At 28.7% G+C, this 15,893-nt stretch overlaps 1 protein-coding gene across 4 annotated transcripts in view; it reads right to left on the reverse strand.

Moving 5' to 3' along the window:
- LOC100164949 (lachesin) overlaps positions 1-15,893 on the reverse strand; it is a 113,425-nt gene that overhangs the window by 13,271 nt on the left and 84,261 nt on the right. For all 4 annotated transcript variants that reach the window (XM_001952813.5, XM_008183886.3, XM_008183888.3 and 1 more), the window contains exon 7: positions 1,128-1,256. In XM_001952813.5, coding sequence (XP_001952848.2) covers positions 1,128-1,256 — 129 coding nt within the window. The remainder of the gene's footprint in view (positions 1-1,127; positions 1,257-15,893) is intronic.

Here is a 15,893-nt window from a genome sequence, read left to right on the forward strand (position 1 = left end):
ATTACAGTGCACCACTTGTAATCTACTGTACAATAGAGCGACATCTACTAAACTGCTTTTATTTGTTACAATTCTCTATTTTTTAAATTTATTTTTGCAAATTAGTTATGCATATTTTGATGATTCTATATGGCTTATTATGATACTAGTTAGTGCACATAAATTCGTGTTATAATCAAGACAAATTTGTAGATATTACGATTATATTAACTTTAAGAATCAATAAAATATTAAAATATAGGTAACTATTATTTTACGAAACTGCTTGAATAAAAAAATAGTGATTCGAGTATTACAACGACGGTGCTTTATATTTGAACAGTCAGACAATATAACCACTATGACACAGATCTCAAGAATACACTCATATTATTTTGCTTACTATATATTCAGTTTTCACTATCAAATATCCCAAGTTAGAAACGAAATCATCTGGTGGATTTTTTATTAAATCTCAGAAATACAAAACATAATCGTCGTACCTATAATATGTGTCACGGCCCATTGAATGGTACATTGTATAATGTATATTACGCAGGTTGAAATTAAATTTTCTATTTAATTAAATAGGAACACTATCAAACAAATAATGTTTTAAATTACTATTCATAGTTTGTCCAGTCAGTAGAGTAACAGTTAAAATAAACGTAATCTTGATTTGTAAAAATTATCGTTACGATAATCGTTATATCCTATACTATATACACAACGAATTCTGTCAATTCGAATATTCGATGCAATTAAATACGTATTCATGTATAATAGTATATATATATATATATATATATGTTTATTTAAGTATTGTCTAAAAATACATAAACCAAACGAGACTATAATGAATAAAAGCGGTTGCATTTTCTATTTCGTGGAGATTTTATTAAACAAAAGCATGTTAAATATAAAATTGTCAACCCATATTATATGTTCAAATGATCTCATTTTAAATGAATACTAATGATTAATGACAGCTGTGGTAACTATATAACATAAATATTTCACTAAAATGGCTTATTAAGTGGCATACGCGGTACGTTTCCAACGGTATATTTTACTTGTCGCGAACGGTGAAGTTCCGTTTAAGTAAAATTTATTATTCGTGGCTTTTATATATATGTATATATACTTACATTGGACTTTGAGCGTGACTCTTTTGCTAATAGAAGGAGGAACACCGTTCGAGGCTATGCACAAATAAGCACCCATGTGGAGCCTACTCACCCTCGTGATGTGCAACACTTCGCCGTCGATAAAATTAACTGAAACAATATAATAATAAAAAATTATATAGTCAAAAAATAATAATAAAATTACAACTGTTATAGAAGTCAATTAATTTGTATGTTCTCCAAACCAATATTTTTTCCAATTCATCATTAATATACGGAACACAGAAAAATGATCGAAAAAATTGTGTGAAAAACTACCTATTTAATATACGAGAAAATAAATATAATATAATATATTGAAATAGGTACAAAATATGTAATACAAAATAATATAAAACTAATAGACTTCAATTGATAAATAAATAAATAAGATAAGAAAATTAAATAAATTGGAAGTAAATAGGTTTTAACAGTACAAGACACAAGTACAAGTATTATTTAGTATTGTCGTATAGTACTATAGTATACGAGTGTGATCATCCTATTTTTTACTTTAGTAAATATATATTAATATTTTGATTTTTGGAATTTGTAGGCATACTAAGACACTATAATATATTCAGTTAGTGGGATTCATATTCCATTTAAGGAATATGCATTGTATTATATTATAGTATTACAAACACGCTTTTACTATAAATTATTCTGCAGACAATTTATTTGGAAAATTTGTAGTGCCGATCTAAATTTAAAATCAAACGAGTAGTTTCTGAGTTATTAAAAATAATGTACCTACCTGCTAAGGACAGTAATTGTAGTTCATGATAATGAGTTTTAAAAGAAAAGGGCCTTAATGATATGAAAATTGTGGTGATTAAATTACTAATATGTATCATTGTAGGTATTCCTAATCCCTATCATCATTATATGATTCATACAATTTTTTAGATTATAGTAGGTACTAGATACTTAACTAAACATTACTTATATTTTATATTTTTGAGGATTATTATCATAAGTAGGTACCTTAAACAATATAATATCTCAAGAACTATTCGTTATAATATTTTGATTTTTAGCTGCATAAACAATTTCAAAAATAAATATTTTCTTAACAATTAACCGTCAAGAAAGAAAGTTGTCATGATATGAAATACAGAAGTTTATATCGTCATATGACACTACTGATACGGTACAAAAAATGTAAGTATTTAAAAATATGGCCATTAAGTATAGTTGTTTTCTTATATAACTTATATACTTGGAATTTTATATTACAGAACTTCAATAAATGCTTTATTAAATGAAAAAAGATGTGAGCATGTTTGGTAAATCACCCTGTATACATAGGCACTGTAACCCTACACATTATATAGGTATATAATATTAGAAAACATTAAAAATCGATCGAAAGAAACTGTACATGAAGTATGGTACAGTAAAAAGTAAAAATATGAATTATACTATATACGAATATCATAATAATGTACAGGTATATGAAAACCGAAGTTATCAATTGTTAAATTACATATTGGTACCTACACATAATTATGATATGCTTTTTGTCATACAATTATCCACTGCACCTGTACAGAAAAATGTGTCAAACTGTTGGATAGGTTTAAAAACTTTTCTTATTACGGCCGTTCCTATGCGCAGTTTTTTTTAAAAACTTTTTAAATACAATTTTTTACGTTTTCATTTGTACAAATACGACGCGTAACGTACGGAGTAGAATATAATATTGTGTAGGTATATACTTTATATGGGCAAATTATATTTCGCAAAGTTTATACAAACGCGATATACGCATACGATTTCCATTACCAGATAAAATAATAATATCATAAAATGTACGTTATCCTGTGGTGGTTTTCAAAAGACCACTCGCATTAAAATTACGGCGGATAAAATGACAGCGTTTCGCCTAACGTTTCGTTAAAATATCGCACCATAATTGCGTGCGAAATAGAGAAAGTTTAAAAGTTAACAAAATGGCATACTTATGTGTGTATGTGTGAAGTTTGAAAGTTGGAAACGTGATGAGCCATACTACATATATAATAATGGTGTGTGTGTATATATGTATAGATATTGCGAAAAAGATTAGAAAGTTGTTTGTTTTTTTTTTTTATCGATTGCTGGCATTAAAAATTCAATCGACCGAAGTAATGACGTTCGTAAAACACATTTGTATTATGAAACATGTACAGTTTTCAATTACGGTTATCACAATATTATTATTATTATTACGCACTTTTAATGTTTTCTAGTCATTCGAACTCTGAAACAATCCACATGTGATATACATAATACATATTATATTATACTTTGTACAACAATATTTGAAACAAGACATCTTACACAATATTATAATAATAAACTTACCTACCTACATTGTATAGATATATAAAGTATACAATTACAAAGTTATTTGAGGAAAAAAAATTCGGCGCATTTCAAGTATATTATAATAATCGCTTGGTTCCCTCGATAAGGATGACGCTATCTGATAATATGCAAATAGCGTTGTAAATGGCTAGAAAATTAAGTTAGAGAGAGTGTTATGGATATTGTTAATAAAAATACATATTTAAAATTAAAACGCTGTTACAAAAAAATTAAATACAATGAGGTTGTGGAAAAAATATTACATTATTTGGAGTACACATTTGTATAAAACTTAATTGTTATTACCACGGTTTAAGATATACTGGTTACACAACTCCTATATTAAATTGCTTATATCACATGGACCGTTCAATATGTTTTGCGATAAGGCACAATGTAATAAGGCTCCCCGTAGAACTAGATTGTGGTGAACCCTAGCAGGTAACTCTTGAATAGGCTATGGTTTAATATGGTTAATGTTTCAAAAATATCCCACGAGGAGCGCTCATTAGTTCTTCATTCTATGATAACAAAATTATGAGAGGGTCCATTTATTTTGTAGAATTGTGCAACCAGTAATCAGTATATCTTAAACCGTGGTTATTACTTATTACTGCTATCATAACATGACATTAATGTATCGGTAAAATGCACAATCGTCAACTATATTATATGAATGGATGTAAATTTTAGTTATCGAAACGACAAAAATACTCAGCGATAGAAAACGCTATTAAACACAATAGCTACATATTGATAATATTGCACGATCAGAGAATAATTTTTCTTAAAAAAAATCGTCTGGTAAATTTGGAATAAGAAATAAAAATTACATTCTGTGTGTAATATTATAATATGCTCACGTGGTAAGTGCCCAGTATTGATATTATATTTTTTGGGTTATTTCGGTAGGAAATAGAAACGGACCGAATAATGGCCGTTAGAGGAAAAGAATATTACTACTTTTATCGTTCGAAGATTACACTGTCGGGGGCAGCGATCGTTATATTTTGTTTTGCGGTCGCAGGATATATTATATTATATCCGATAAGGCAAAATGCGGTACACGCAATAATAATACTGCGCATAACACTACAACAATAAGTATAATAAATCCGTCGAGACATTTACATTTATTAAACATCGGCGGCAATCGTCGTTATCGATATGAATATAACTAAAATACTGCTACGACGATACGATTCGAAAAGTTTCGTTGCGCTTTCTGCTCGGCCACCGCCGCCTACTACAGTGGACTTCTGCCCGCGCGCAATGGGTACCCTTCGTCACCTTCCCATCTGCAGGCGGGGCAACGGTGTATATTATTATTATTATTATTATTATATAAGTATTACAAACGAGCGTTTAAAATGTAATAAAATATGTAAATATTATTCTTGGTCGAAAAGTTTCCACGCGGCTCACTTTAGGCGATAGTAAATGCGATGAGGGTGGGTCGGAGGAGGATGTCGCGGTGAGAGGCCGAGAGGGACAACTTATGAATATTCATTGTAAAACGGTGCGGAGGAACTGTGCAATCTAATGTAATAAATATATATGTAGATTGCGTTTTTATACTTATTGTGCCGTCTCTTAATCATGACCGATGAAAATATAACCAAAGCAAAAAAATCATTGTCGTTTATATAGTATTGCTTTGATTCAGTAATACCTACGTTTTGCTCGTCTTTTGTTGAGAATAATAAAGCGAGCCGATCCTTTTAAATCGTAAATGGTCGAGGTGCGCGTAATAAGAAAACTGACAAAAATGTTCAAATTATATACGTTTTTATTTTTCCCAAATTATTCGTCAAGTCGTTTTAAATTTTATAATTTTATTCAAAACAACATTTTAATACATCAGCTATAATAAAAAAAATTATGTTCAATTCAATAAGTTTTCTTTAACCATGCTGACACCGGTATTTTATTATACCAACAGTACATATTATAATATACAGTACAAAGATAATTTAAAACAGGGGGTCCAACTTTTAGGGAAGACTAAGCCACATTGATATAGGAAGTAGAAGTTGTGGTGTTCACCGAAAAGTGAAATCATGAATAATGTGTGATCGTGTGAGATAGTTTATTATAATAATATGTTTCTTTAGGTAGATATAATTTATAAAATCGAAAAAAAAGGACTTATTCAATAAAGAAAACTTTGTTTAGAATATCAAAATATCCGCATTGTTACTCAATACATTTCATTAGAAATTTGGTTTTCACAACAGTAAAAACCTCACTATTCTTACGTAAATCTTGAAAACGGTGCTCGAATTCGTTAATTAAAATCTTCAACTTTCAAAGCAACTGGAATTAAGCCAGAATGACAACTTCGTCATGTGTCGTATCACGTCGATCAAATCGTATTGTGATTGGACATTACTTTTTTAGTATCATGTAATAACCAAGTTACAACCGAGAATACCAAAAATGAAAAATTGACTACAGCTCAACTCTTAAACCATATAGGTTACCAGTTGTAACCATCATTATAACCACGCTCTCGAACGACACGACACACACACGACATAGCTGCATGAATCCGGCGTTGACGGATTTTTTAGTATTCTGGTTAGGTCTGGTCTTTCTCGCCTAGGGTTGCAACTTGGAACTCCCGGGAACGATCCTGGGAAAAAAGACCATTTGGCCCAAAAAGGATAAAAACTGTGGAAAATGACAATTTTTTTTCCGTAATTTTTTATTTTTATCATAGACCGTCACTTGATTTATGTATTATTTCTATAAGTGTATAAATATTATTTATTTTATATTTTAATAATATCATAATGTTTCATAAAACCGTACTATAATACGCAGATAGTTATTTACCATTCAGTACAGTTTATATTTTTAGCAGAAAAAAAGAGTAGACACCTAATGTCTAATTGTTTATCTAATTGTAATACTTGTCTGTCTAGTTGTTTATCTATCTCTCTGCTATAAAGCATTTTATCAATATTATATTCCCGATCGTGCCGCCTTTATATTGCTAAATAATTTAATAACTAAAAAAAAAATATTAAATTAACCACTGCTGTGGGGAATACGGTTTTTTTTTTTTTTGCTTTGTCGATACCGTGCGATTGACCCTAATTTGACCCGGATAAAATATATTCCGGCCGTATACGAGAAATCTACTAACAAAAATTAATTTTATGCGAGATGAAACGATTAAAATATAGATTTCAAAAACCAATAATGATATCTTCAGTCAATTTCTAAAGATCTGATTAAGCCAATGGGGCAACATCTTACGAAAATTCGTTTATTGTGTTAAGGGTACTCAGGTACTCAGAGTATTATGTTTATTGTAGTACTATATGTTCTCCAAGAAATTATTGTAATTAATAACTGTATAAATAATTAATCCAGTTTAGGTAAATTATAATGGTTATACAAACCAATACATATTATCATTATTTTAAAATTCTTTATAGTTATTAAGTCGATGTTAATTTAATAAAGTACGGAGAAATTTGAATTATTATTTTCCTGGTATCAATAATATTATTATTGTTATATAAAATTATTTAAAATTGTTTTTTTCATTTTTATATATTGATATAGTCGTATAATAATAAATATCATAACTTGTAGTCGTCGTTAATAAATATAATCGCTTTTTAACATTAAAAACAACTCCGAAATGTTTATAAAAAAAAATACTTGAAATAAAAACGATAAAAAAATGTATTTATAAAAAATTTTATAATACCTACTGTTAAAACTCCACTTCGCGATCCTTTATGGCACGCTATAATATTACTATTATATAATCATATTTTTACTGCAGGATTACTTAATTACGAACACTGCAGATATTGTAAACTTTTTATCGTAATTTTATTCGTGAGAGTATTTTTTCATTATACTCTAAGTGTGTGCTCTGTACGGAAAAATATCTAAGATAACCACCAAAATCATATAAATAATCCCCAATCAATTTAAATTATTCGTTAAACGTTTTCAACTATGTATATTGCCCGATATGACATGTGTATAACGCAACTTCTGTGGAAGGTATCCAAATCGGACGAAGGTAAATCAATTATTTGCTTTTAACCCGTCCAGCTTCGTACAGTAATATTTTACATATATTTTGAGTATTGATATTTTTAAAACACAACTGTGTTTCGTTAAAACGTTTCTATATATGCTCCAAAACATTATGTTTTTATAGTAATAATAATAAATAAAAAAAAACCAATTCTCAATAATTTATAGTACTGAAGTCTGAAATGTAAACTATCTATGGTAGTTATACGTGATACTGTTGTTACAATGTATTATTATTATATCTGTTAGAATGCCATTGAACATTAAAACAATACAAACTGTTTGATATTTATAGTATGTTTTTAGTTTGATATAAATATATATTATCTATATGACTATGTTTTTACAGTTTAATATTTGACAATATTATTATTTAACTATTTTGATATTTATTTATCAGTCGTCGTTGTCGAATATCATCTCAATATTTAAATCGTTTTTTCAATTTCTACGAAATATAATAAAACATTGAGAAAATAACGTTGTCTAATAATGAATAGTAACACTTGAAGTATTATGTAAGGATCGGTCCTAAATTTAGAAAATTGTTACCATAGGAAATGTACCTATAGTTAATTGCATTTTCATTATTAATAACAACGTATTAACGTTATCATAATTCATGACGAGAAATCCTCTTATATACAACACATACATTTTAGTCTCGGGAGCAACTAAGTTCATAATAATTAACAAGTGAAAGCGTTTAATTAAAAACAAATTCTGTGTGTTGATCAAGAAAATCTGGAGATATTAATAATTGTAGTTTTTATTTCTCGGTCTCTGGTACTCCCCATAATGTATGCACTGTAAAATATACTGTCCTCCATTGTATTTGAGACGACGTTGTTGGTGATTGTCACAAATGAAATCCTAAGAAACCGTAAAGAAGTTGGCAAGCTATTATAATGTCTAGTACACCACATGTATAGATATAAACGTTATATACTGTTATTCATATTGTACATCAACATCACATTCGGAGGCGAAATTAAAACAAGATACGAGACGGAACACAAAAAGAACGATATCACGAACAAACAATGATATTTTACGAGAGACTGTATGGCTCTGAGATATGTAAAATTTACCACGAAATTAAAAACGTACGTGTAAACGAAAAAACAAGTCCGAATAAATGAAACGAATGAACAGAAGCAACGGTTAACCGACACGCAAATTTCACATCCAGTAGAAATTTGTATCGATATCATAAAATTAAAGACATATAACCATGTATTTTACCATATCCGCTCAGTGGAACTGCAAAGAGATAGGTGAGGTTTTTTCGGGGTTGGGTGATTCGAGTAGGCGGTTACATGTTTTAATCATGAGAAAAATACAATATTTTGGTCAATTGATACGATTTATATTAACCTTTCAGACATTTGTATACGATATGAAGTTCATAAAATAATTTTTAACATGCAGTTATCAAGAATTAAGAAGTAACAACTACCCCCAAATCGGTTTCTTTGTAGATAACTTGTTTGTACTTGGATTTTATGCATGTTGAAGAATTCGTTGTGGTTTGTTTATTTTTGACGCACACGAACAGGATTCCCGATGATATATTATTAAGTAAGTTTTACTAGTTACTGTCATTTTAAGAATAAGTCTTAACATTGCTTTTACTCTAGTTTATAAGAAAAAGAAAAAAATATATTCATATTTCTTATATTATATTTATTAAAAATTTCTATCTATCTAAAATGTTTTTATTGGTATATAATATTAACTTATGTGCAAAAATGTTTTTTTAAAAAATATTTTTGGCTATATTTCTAGGTACTTTGATTTCTGTAATTATTTTGATATTTTACCAAGTTTACTCGTGCACTCTGATAATAGGATTCATGTCTGTGGACTGTGGAGACTAAAGAGAAACGCTAAAATTCTCTATTTTTATTAATATCTTACCTGTATGCAACATTTTATTCTATAACAACAAATACATGTATAATATTATTATTACAATTATATTAAAATTCGATGATAATAACAGTGCCTAAAAATGTTTAAATTCAGTTGGATATCACTTTAACGATTAACAGTTTCTTCTATCACAGTTTCATTTAAATCCTTTATTATAAATGTTTTTTAATAAATATAATTGTCTACAATCACAATATTGTCATTATGCACCTATACTAGTTACCGTAGGTAGTCATAAACGTGGTTTTAGCGCAGGTATGACGTATTAAGACGTATTCTTCTTCGAAAACCATTTATAAATATTATTGAATTTGAATGAACTACTTGAACGAATGTTTTATTGTTTTAGTACTTATTAATTAACAATATAACTAAACAGTCAACATTCACAGTTATCATGAAATGTGTAAGAAATTCAACCGAAAAATGTGTAAACAAAATTTTTATAAAAATATGATTATTTGTTGTGATGGGTGGTGGGGGTTCGATGCGTCTGGACACTAAATGTACTAAAATATATTATAGTACATTCAAAGTATTCAAACCACCTCTGATCTCGCTCGTCTCAAGTAGTGTGTGCAGATCGTACGCATCTAAAAACAGTAGATGAAAAAAAAAGCCTATCGTCAAAGTCTACGTCGCATGACAAACGCCTCATATACACCCGTGCACATTATGTAATATTTATACATAATAAGACGTATGACGTGTGTGCAAATAAATATCATATAATACCGTGTGTTATGCGCGTGTATATAATATTATATTAATATATACATACACCCCCCGTACTGGTACATAATATAATACCTACGCTCGTTTCTGAGTTTCTATCCGTTCGCGACTGTACGGAAGGAGACAATATCGAACACTCGTCGCGCACGACGACGTGGCGAATTTTTATCGCAAAGTCCCTCGCTTGAACGTCTTGAACGTGTGGCAACAGCACGTTTGGACTGGCGTTCGAGCGAACAGACATTTCGGACGTAAATATAATATCTTATTTTGTTTTTCGTTTGTTTTTTATTTTCTCCGTCGGAAACGCGCAATAACGTTCACGGCCGTTTATCTTTGGCGCGAGCGTATAATATATTTTTTATTATTATTATTGTTATATTACATATATAATATATATATATATAAATATATGTTAATCCGTTAAGGTACACTTAATACATATTATAATATATGATACTTAATACGATATAGAGCCCAGATTTGAAAGGCACAAGAGACACCGAAATTGCGTTGTTTACGTAAAAACGGCAAAACAGTATTTCAAAAATCCTAATTCTAATATTATATTCGATATTTAAGTAGGTATCTTTGTTGCAGTAATTAAACCGGATTGTCACCTTTAGTGATTGTGTGACTTAATAGATACAGACAAAATAATATATTATTATAAATGCTATTAATATGAATATAACTTGACGGAGTTAATTTTTTTAACATTCCTTTAACTCCTCTCTCTCTCTCTCTCTCTCTCTCTCTCTCTCTCTCTCTCTCACTCCAAAAATATCCTCTTTATTGCCTAAAAAAATACATGATGTAAGGATTTAATCCAACAGCAACGACAAAATTAAATGTCAATAGAAAGATCCTTAAAGGTGATTTCTTCTGTAATGTTTTATTGAAAAAATTATTTCTTGAATTGGGAACTTGACGACATTTGCATCATTTTACTTCTCTTCTCGACCTACTCCTTTCCTAATCGCTGTTAAGAAACTGCAAATTGGTATGATATTATTTTATTTACGCTCCGATAAAACGCTCTAATTAATGAAAACTTAAAGTTCAGAAAATATTATAATATTTAATAACCCCGGGCTTACATTATTGCAAATACCCAGAGATGAAGATGTTGACACATGTTTTTAGAAAAGTACACGCAATCTTAAATAATTTGTAGATTTTGTTACGAACTTTTACTATTATTTGAGTACAATAAGTAAAAAACTTTTTGAGAAAACATATTTTAATAACAGTTCTAATGCTAACATTTTGAGTAATTATAAATTTCACATTTCGGTAGAATACCTATATATACATGTAGTATTAATAATAACAATATAACTTGATTAATTAATTATCAAACAGAATTCTACCAACGACTGACAACGTATAAGGTTTAAATAAATTATTATAAACTTAAATTTGTTATAAGATATCTTACAAAGTTGTTTGGAAGTTTCCTCTCATTGTTCAATATCCACTACTCAGTTTTTAGGGTGATGGTGTTAGAAGATAGCATTATGATTAAAGCATATAATTTTAACTATGATTGATAAGTCATATATGATATAACATGTATTCAGGTGAATAATTTGTACCAAAGTTGTTCACAAAACTTTAAAGTTTAAACTATGATATGATGAAGTAGCATTGTGTCATGTTTAAAAATATAAAATAACACAGAAAGAGCTTTTCTGAACGTTATTCTACAAAATAAACTTGTAGAACTTCGGCGCAGATTAATAGTGAAGTATAATAATTTAGATTAAGCTTTCAAAAATGATGTTGATCGCAAATATTTTTTACATCTTTTGGAACATTATTTTTTAAAACAGTCAACAAAATAACGAATTTTGTGTCGTTGTATTTTGTTTGTAGTCTTTCTATACGTTTTGAGTAACAATTGTAAATATTAAAAAAAGTCCCAACTACTAACATAGGAGTTTGTACATTAAAAAATAAACACATCTTGGCACATATATTATAAAAATGTACCACTAAAAATTCAATGGTTTCGTATTTGAACGCCAACAAATAAATGGACTTAATGTTAAGCATTAATGAACATAAAAATTAATTTTTTTTTCGATAATATAAAATTAACGTCACGTACTTACGTATAGCAGATATTAAAATTAAAATTTTAAATGAATCAAAATTATGAAAACAATTTTGAAAAATATTAATGTAAGTACCTATACCTGCGTATTGAAAACATGCCTACGCATTATGAGGCAGTCCTAAATATATTGTTATACCTACCTATATATTGAGATAACATTTTCAATGAAGTGTTATTAAAACAAAAACCATTAAGGAAACTATCAAAGTTTCCTCTTATTGCTTATGTGAGATTTATATTTTATATCTTGTAAATGTGATGCGGGGTTCTTGGTTTACTTTGACAACGACTAAGTTCATGAAAACTTAATGCAGTGTATAAAGTATTCGGTCGCCTAACCTAATGAATAATATCAAACTCTCGCAGACGTTATTCGATCAAATCTATTATTTCCAATGAGTCATCGGTGATAGAGTCTCCTGGCAAAATATATTTTGTGCTCGCAACTTTTTCGGCTAATCACAGAATCACGCGAAGGGGTCACAGTATACGGACATGTATACATATATATATATATACGGCACCTATTTAATTCTGTCTGTATAATATTACATTTAAGTGTAGATGAAACGCACCTTGCGCACAGACACTGCATATTTTATTCACATAACATAATACGTTATAACATAATAAGTGTAGTGTTTCAAGCTTTTTGTTACGTAATGCGTAAGGTAAAGGTGTACATCGCCGGAACGTATAATATTATCGTGTTTTAAACGTTCGAAACCTCAGAAGCTCGTCTGTACCTCTAATAACATAAAGCGCGTAAAGTGTAGTAAAATATTATGTTCTATGATTTGAATGTAATATTATATTATGTATACGTTTTAAGATGTCTTGAACGTAAATGCTGTTTGATGATGTGACCCGTGGGTAACCTACCCTTCATACACATTATCTATAGGTATGTATTCATAAATAAATTAATATTATAATAGTATTATATGAGTATGACAAACGGTGTAAGACTACAACTTACACTACACACGCGAGGATGTAAACTTTATATTAATACACAATTATTATTATTAACAGTATAGTAAAATGACGAAAGGGAAAAACATAAATAAACCGTATAGAATCGCAAATATATCGTATTCCGTCTTATCGAAAACAATTACGGTTCTGTCGCTCTCCTCTCGTCGGTATCTATGTACCGGAATAAGTAGAATATTATCGGCAAAAGTGTGAATGCGAAATAATACTTTCGTCTTCGTTGAACCTTTAAAGCCGCGTGTGAACTCATCGCTTGTCAGCGCTCATTGCCGATGCCGAGAGCGAATTATTAATAACGCACGCTTATATATACCATAATCGTTTAAAGTTTGGTTTCATGAATTCCAATATAATAAACACGTTAGAATGGTATACTATACAGGATAATTCACCAAGCATACTCGTTCCCCATTTTCCCTTAAATAATTAATTTATTAAAATTCTGATTTTTAGCATTTTTAAATGGGTTTACGTAAAGACTGTGTTTTCAAATTCTAGAAATTTTTTATAGTACATAAGGAAGTGTCATGTGGTTATCACAACAAGTTTTTAAAATTAAAACTCCCGTCCCCCACCTTTTGGCTGTAAATTATTATTATATCTTTTTTGGAAATGTTTGTTCAACATTTTAACGAATAGTTTCTTAAAATAACAGTCTTTAAATAGGGTTTTACAAATATGTAAAATACGTGAAATATTGAATATTCTTGTATTTATTATACTTGGACTATTTTTACAAATTATAAACGTTGATGGATTAATATTAATTACTTAAGTTTTCAAATCACCTTGTCCCCTCCAAATATTCCAAACCCATTATCGTGGAACTATTAACCTTAGTACATAAAGTTAAATACATCAAAAACTACACATTCGAATTTTTATTTTGATAGTTGATACATCATGATTTTTAAAAACATTATCCACTAAATAATTTACAGTAGAAAATAGTGGTTCTCATTAATTGAAAGGGTGTATCTCTACAGTACACTCCTTAAGTTGCTAAAAAAAACTTTAAGTATTTAAAAATATGGTCTTTAAGTAGGTAGATATATTTAATAACTTCAACAATCATAATATTTTGTATAACTGCAGTTTTGAAGAAGAAAATGGTGATCATACTAGGTGAATCCTGCATACACAATTTTTTATTTTTTTTATTTCAATATAATATTTCAATACATTTATGGGCTCCATTGACTACGTTCGTGTGGCAGTCGATGAAAACTTATCCAACAATGCTTCTCCTTATGTCACGTTAATTATTATTATCGATATTATTTATATATTACATCTACTTGTAATAATAATAATATGGTAGTATGTATAATAATAGAAAAATAAATAAATAAAATTACCAAGTTTTTCATTTCGAAGTTTAGCGGGTAGTCTATTTATTATAAATTATGGTCCTACACTCCTACAGTCCTACGAATGAGTATGAGGATTGGGAGATAGTTTTAAATGTTCTTGGGATGTTAATATTATTGATTTTATATATTGTGTTTAATATTTGGTTATTGGTTATTTTTGTTAAATTAATTTTTACAAGAAAAACAATCACTCATTGTTTTTTTAAATATTGGTAAAACATTGATTTGAGAAAATATAATTTTGTTTCGTTAGAAACAGTTTTTATTCAATCTAATCTTTGTTATAGAAGAGCACAGGACATAGTTATACGGGGCAAAGTGTTACGGAAACAATTAATTGTAATTTGTATTACAAAATTGATAACAATAAAATAATTATCCGCTTTGACCATGTGAATACTGTCGTTGATAAGCCAGTTTAATATAAAACGTATTTTAATAAATAATTTGCAAAAAGTAAAATTTGTTGAAAAAAAAAATTTATATCGATCAAGTCCTGGGGTAATGTATTGCAAATTATTTTTTTTTCTAAAATGTTCTTAACTTATAAATATATATATTTTTTCTAGTTATCATTACTATCAACCATTACATGAAAATTTAATCTCACTAAATTCATTTAATTAAAACGAAAAATTAAGAATTATTTTGCAGCACCAGTTTTGTGTAAAATACAAAAAGACCAAAAGTGTAGCATCTAGCCCCATGCTCCCCCACATATGTTTTTGAGTTAGATACCAATTTTTTTTCTGACCGTTTCAATTATCATAGCAACAAAACAATTACTACCTACCTATGTACTTTCATGGATTAATCGTTATTAGTTTTTATCATTTATATTATCAATTATAGATATTATTAATGATTTTCGCAGATTATTTTGAGTTACAGTTGCAATGGCAACCTAACATTAACAAATAAATAAATAGTATTTTGTGTAACCAATTTTACATAACACGATGATCCATATTTTTTAACATTATATTAGAATTTGTTTTATAATTTATTTATTACAACTTACATTAGAACAGTGAGCACGAAAAACGTTAATGCATGGTTCAATGTTTTGAGAAAATATCAAATACTTTTTTTAATTTATTTTGTGTTGTATGAAGATTATGTAAATTAGTGCTAATAGCACTACTCCAAACAATGATCCCTTTCCACGAA

The sequence above is a fragment of the Acyrthosiphon pisum genome, chromosome A3 (assembly GCF_005508785.2).
Source record: "Acyrthosiphon pisum isolate AL4f chromosome A3, pea_aphid_22Mar2018_4r6ur, whole genome shotgun sequence".
NCBI lineage: Eukaryota > Metazoa > Arthropoda > Insecta > Hemiptera > Aphididae > Acyrthosiphon > Acyrthosiphon pisum.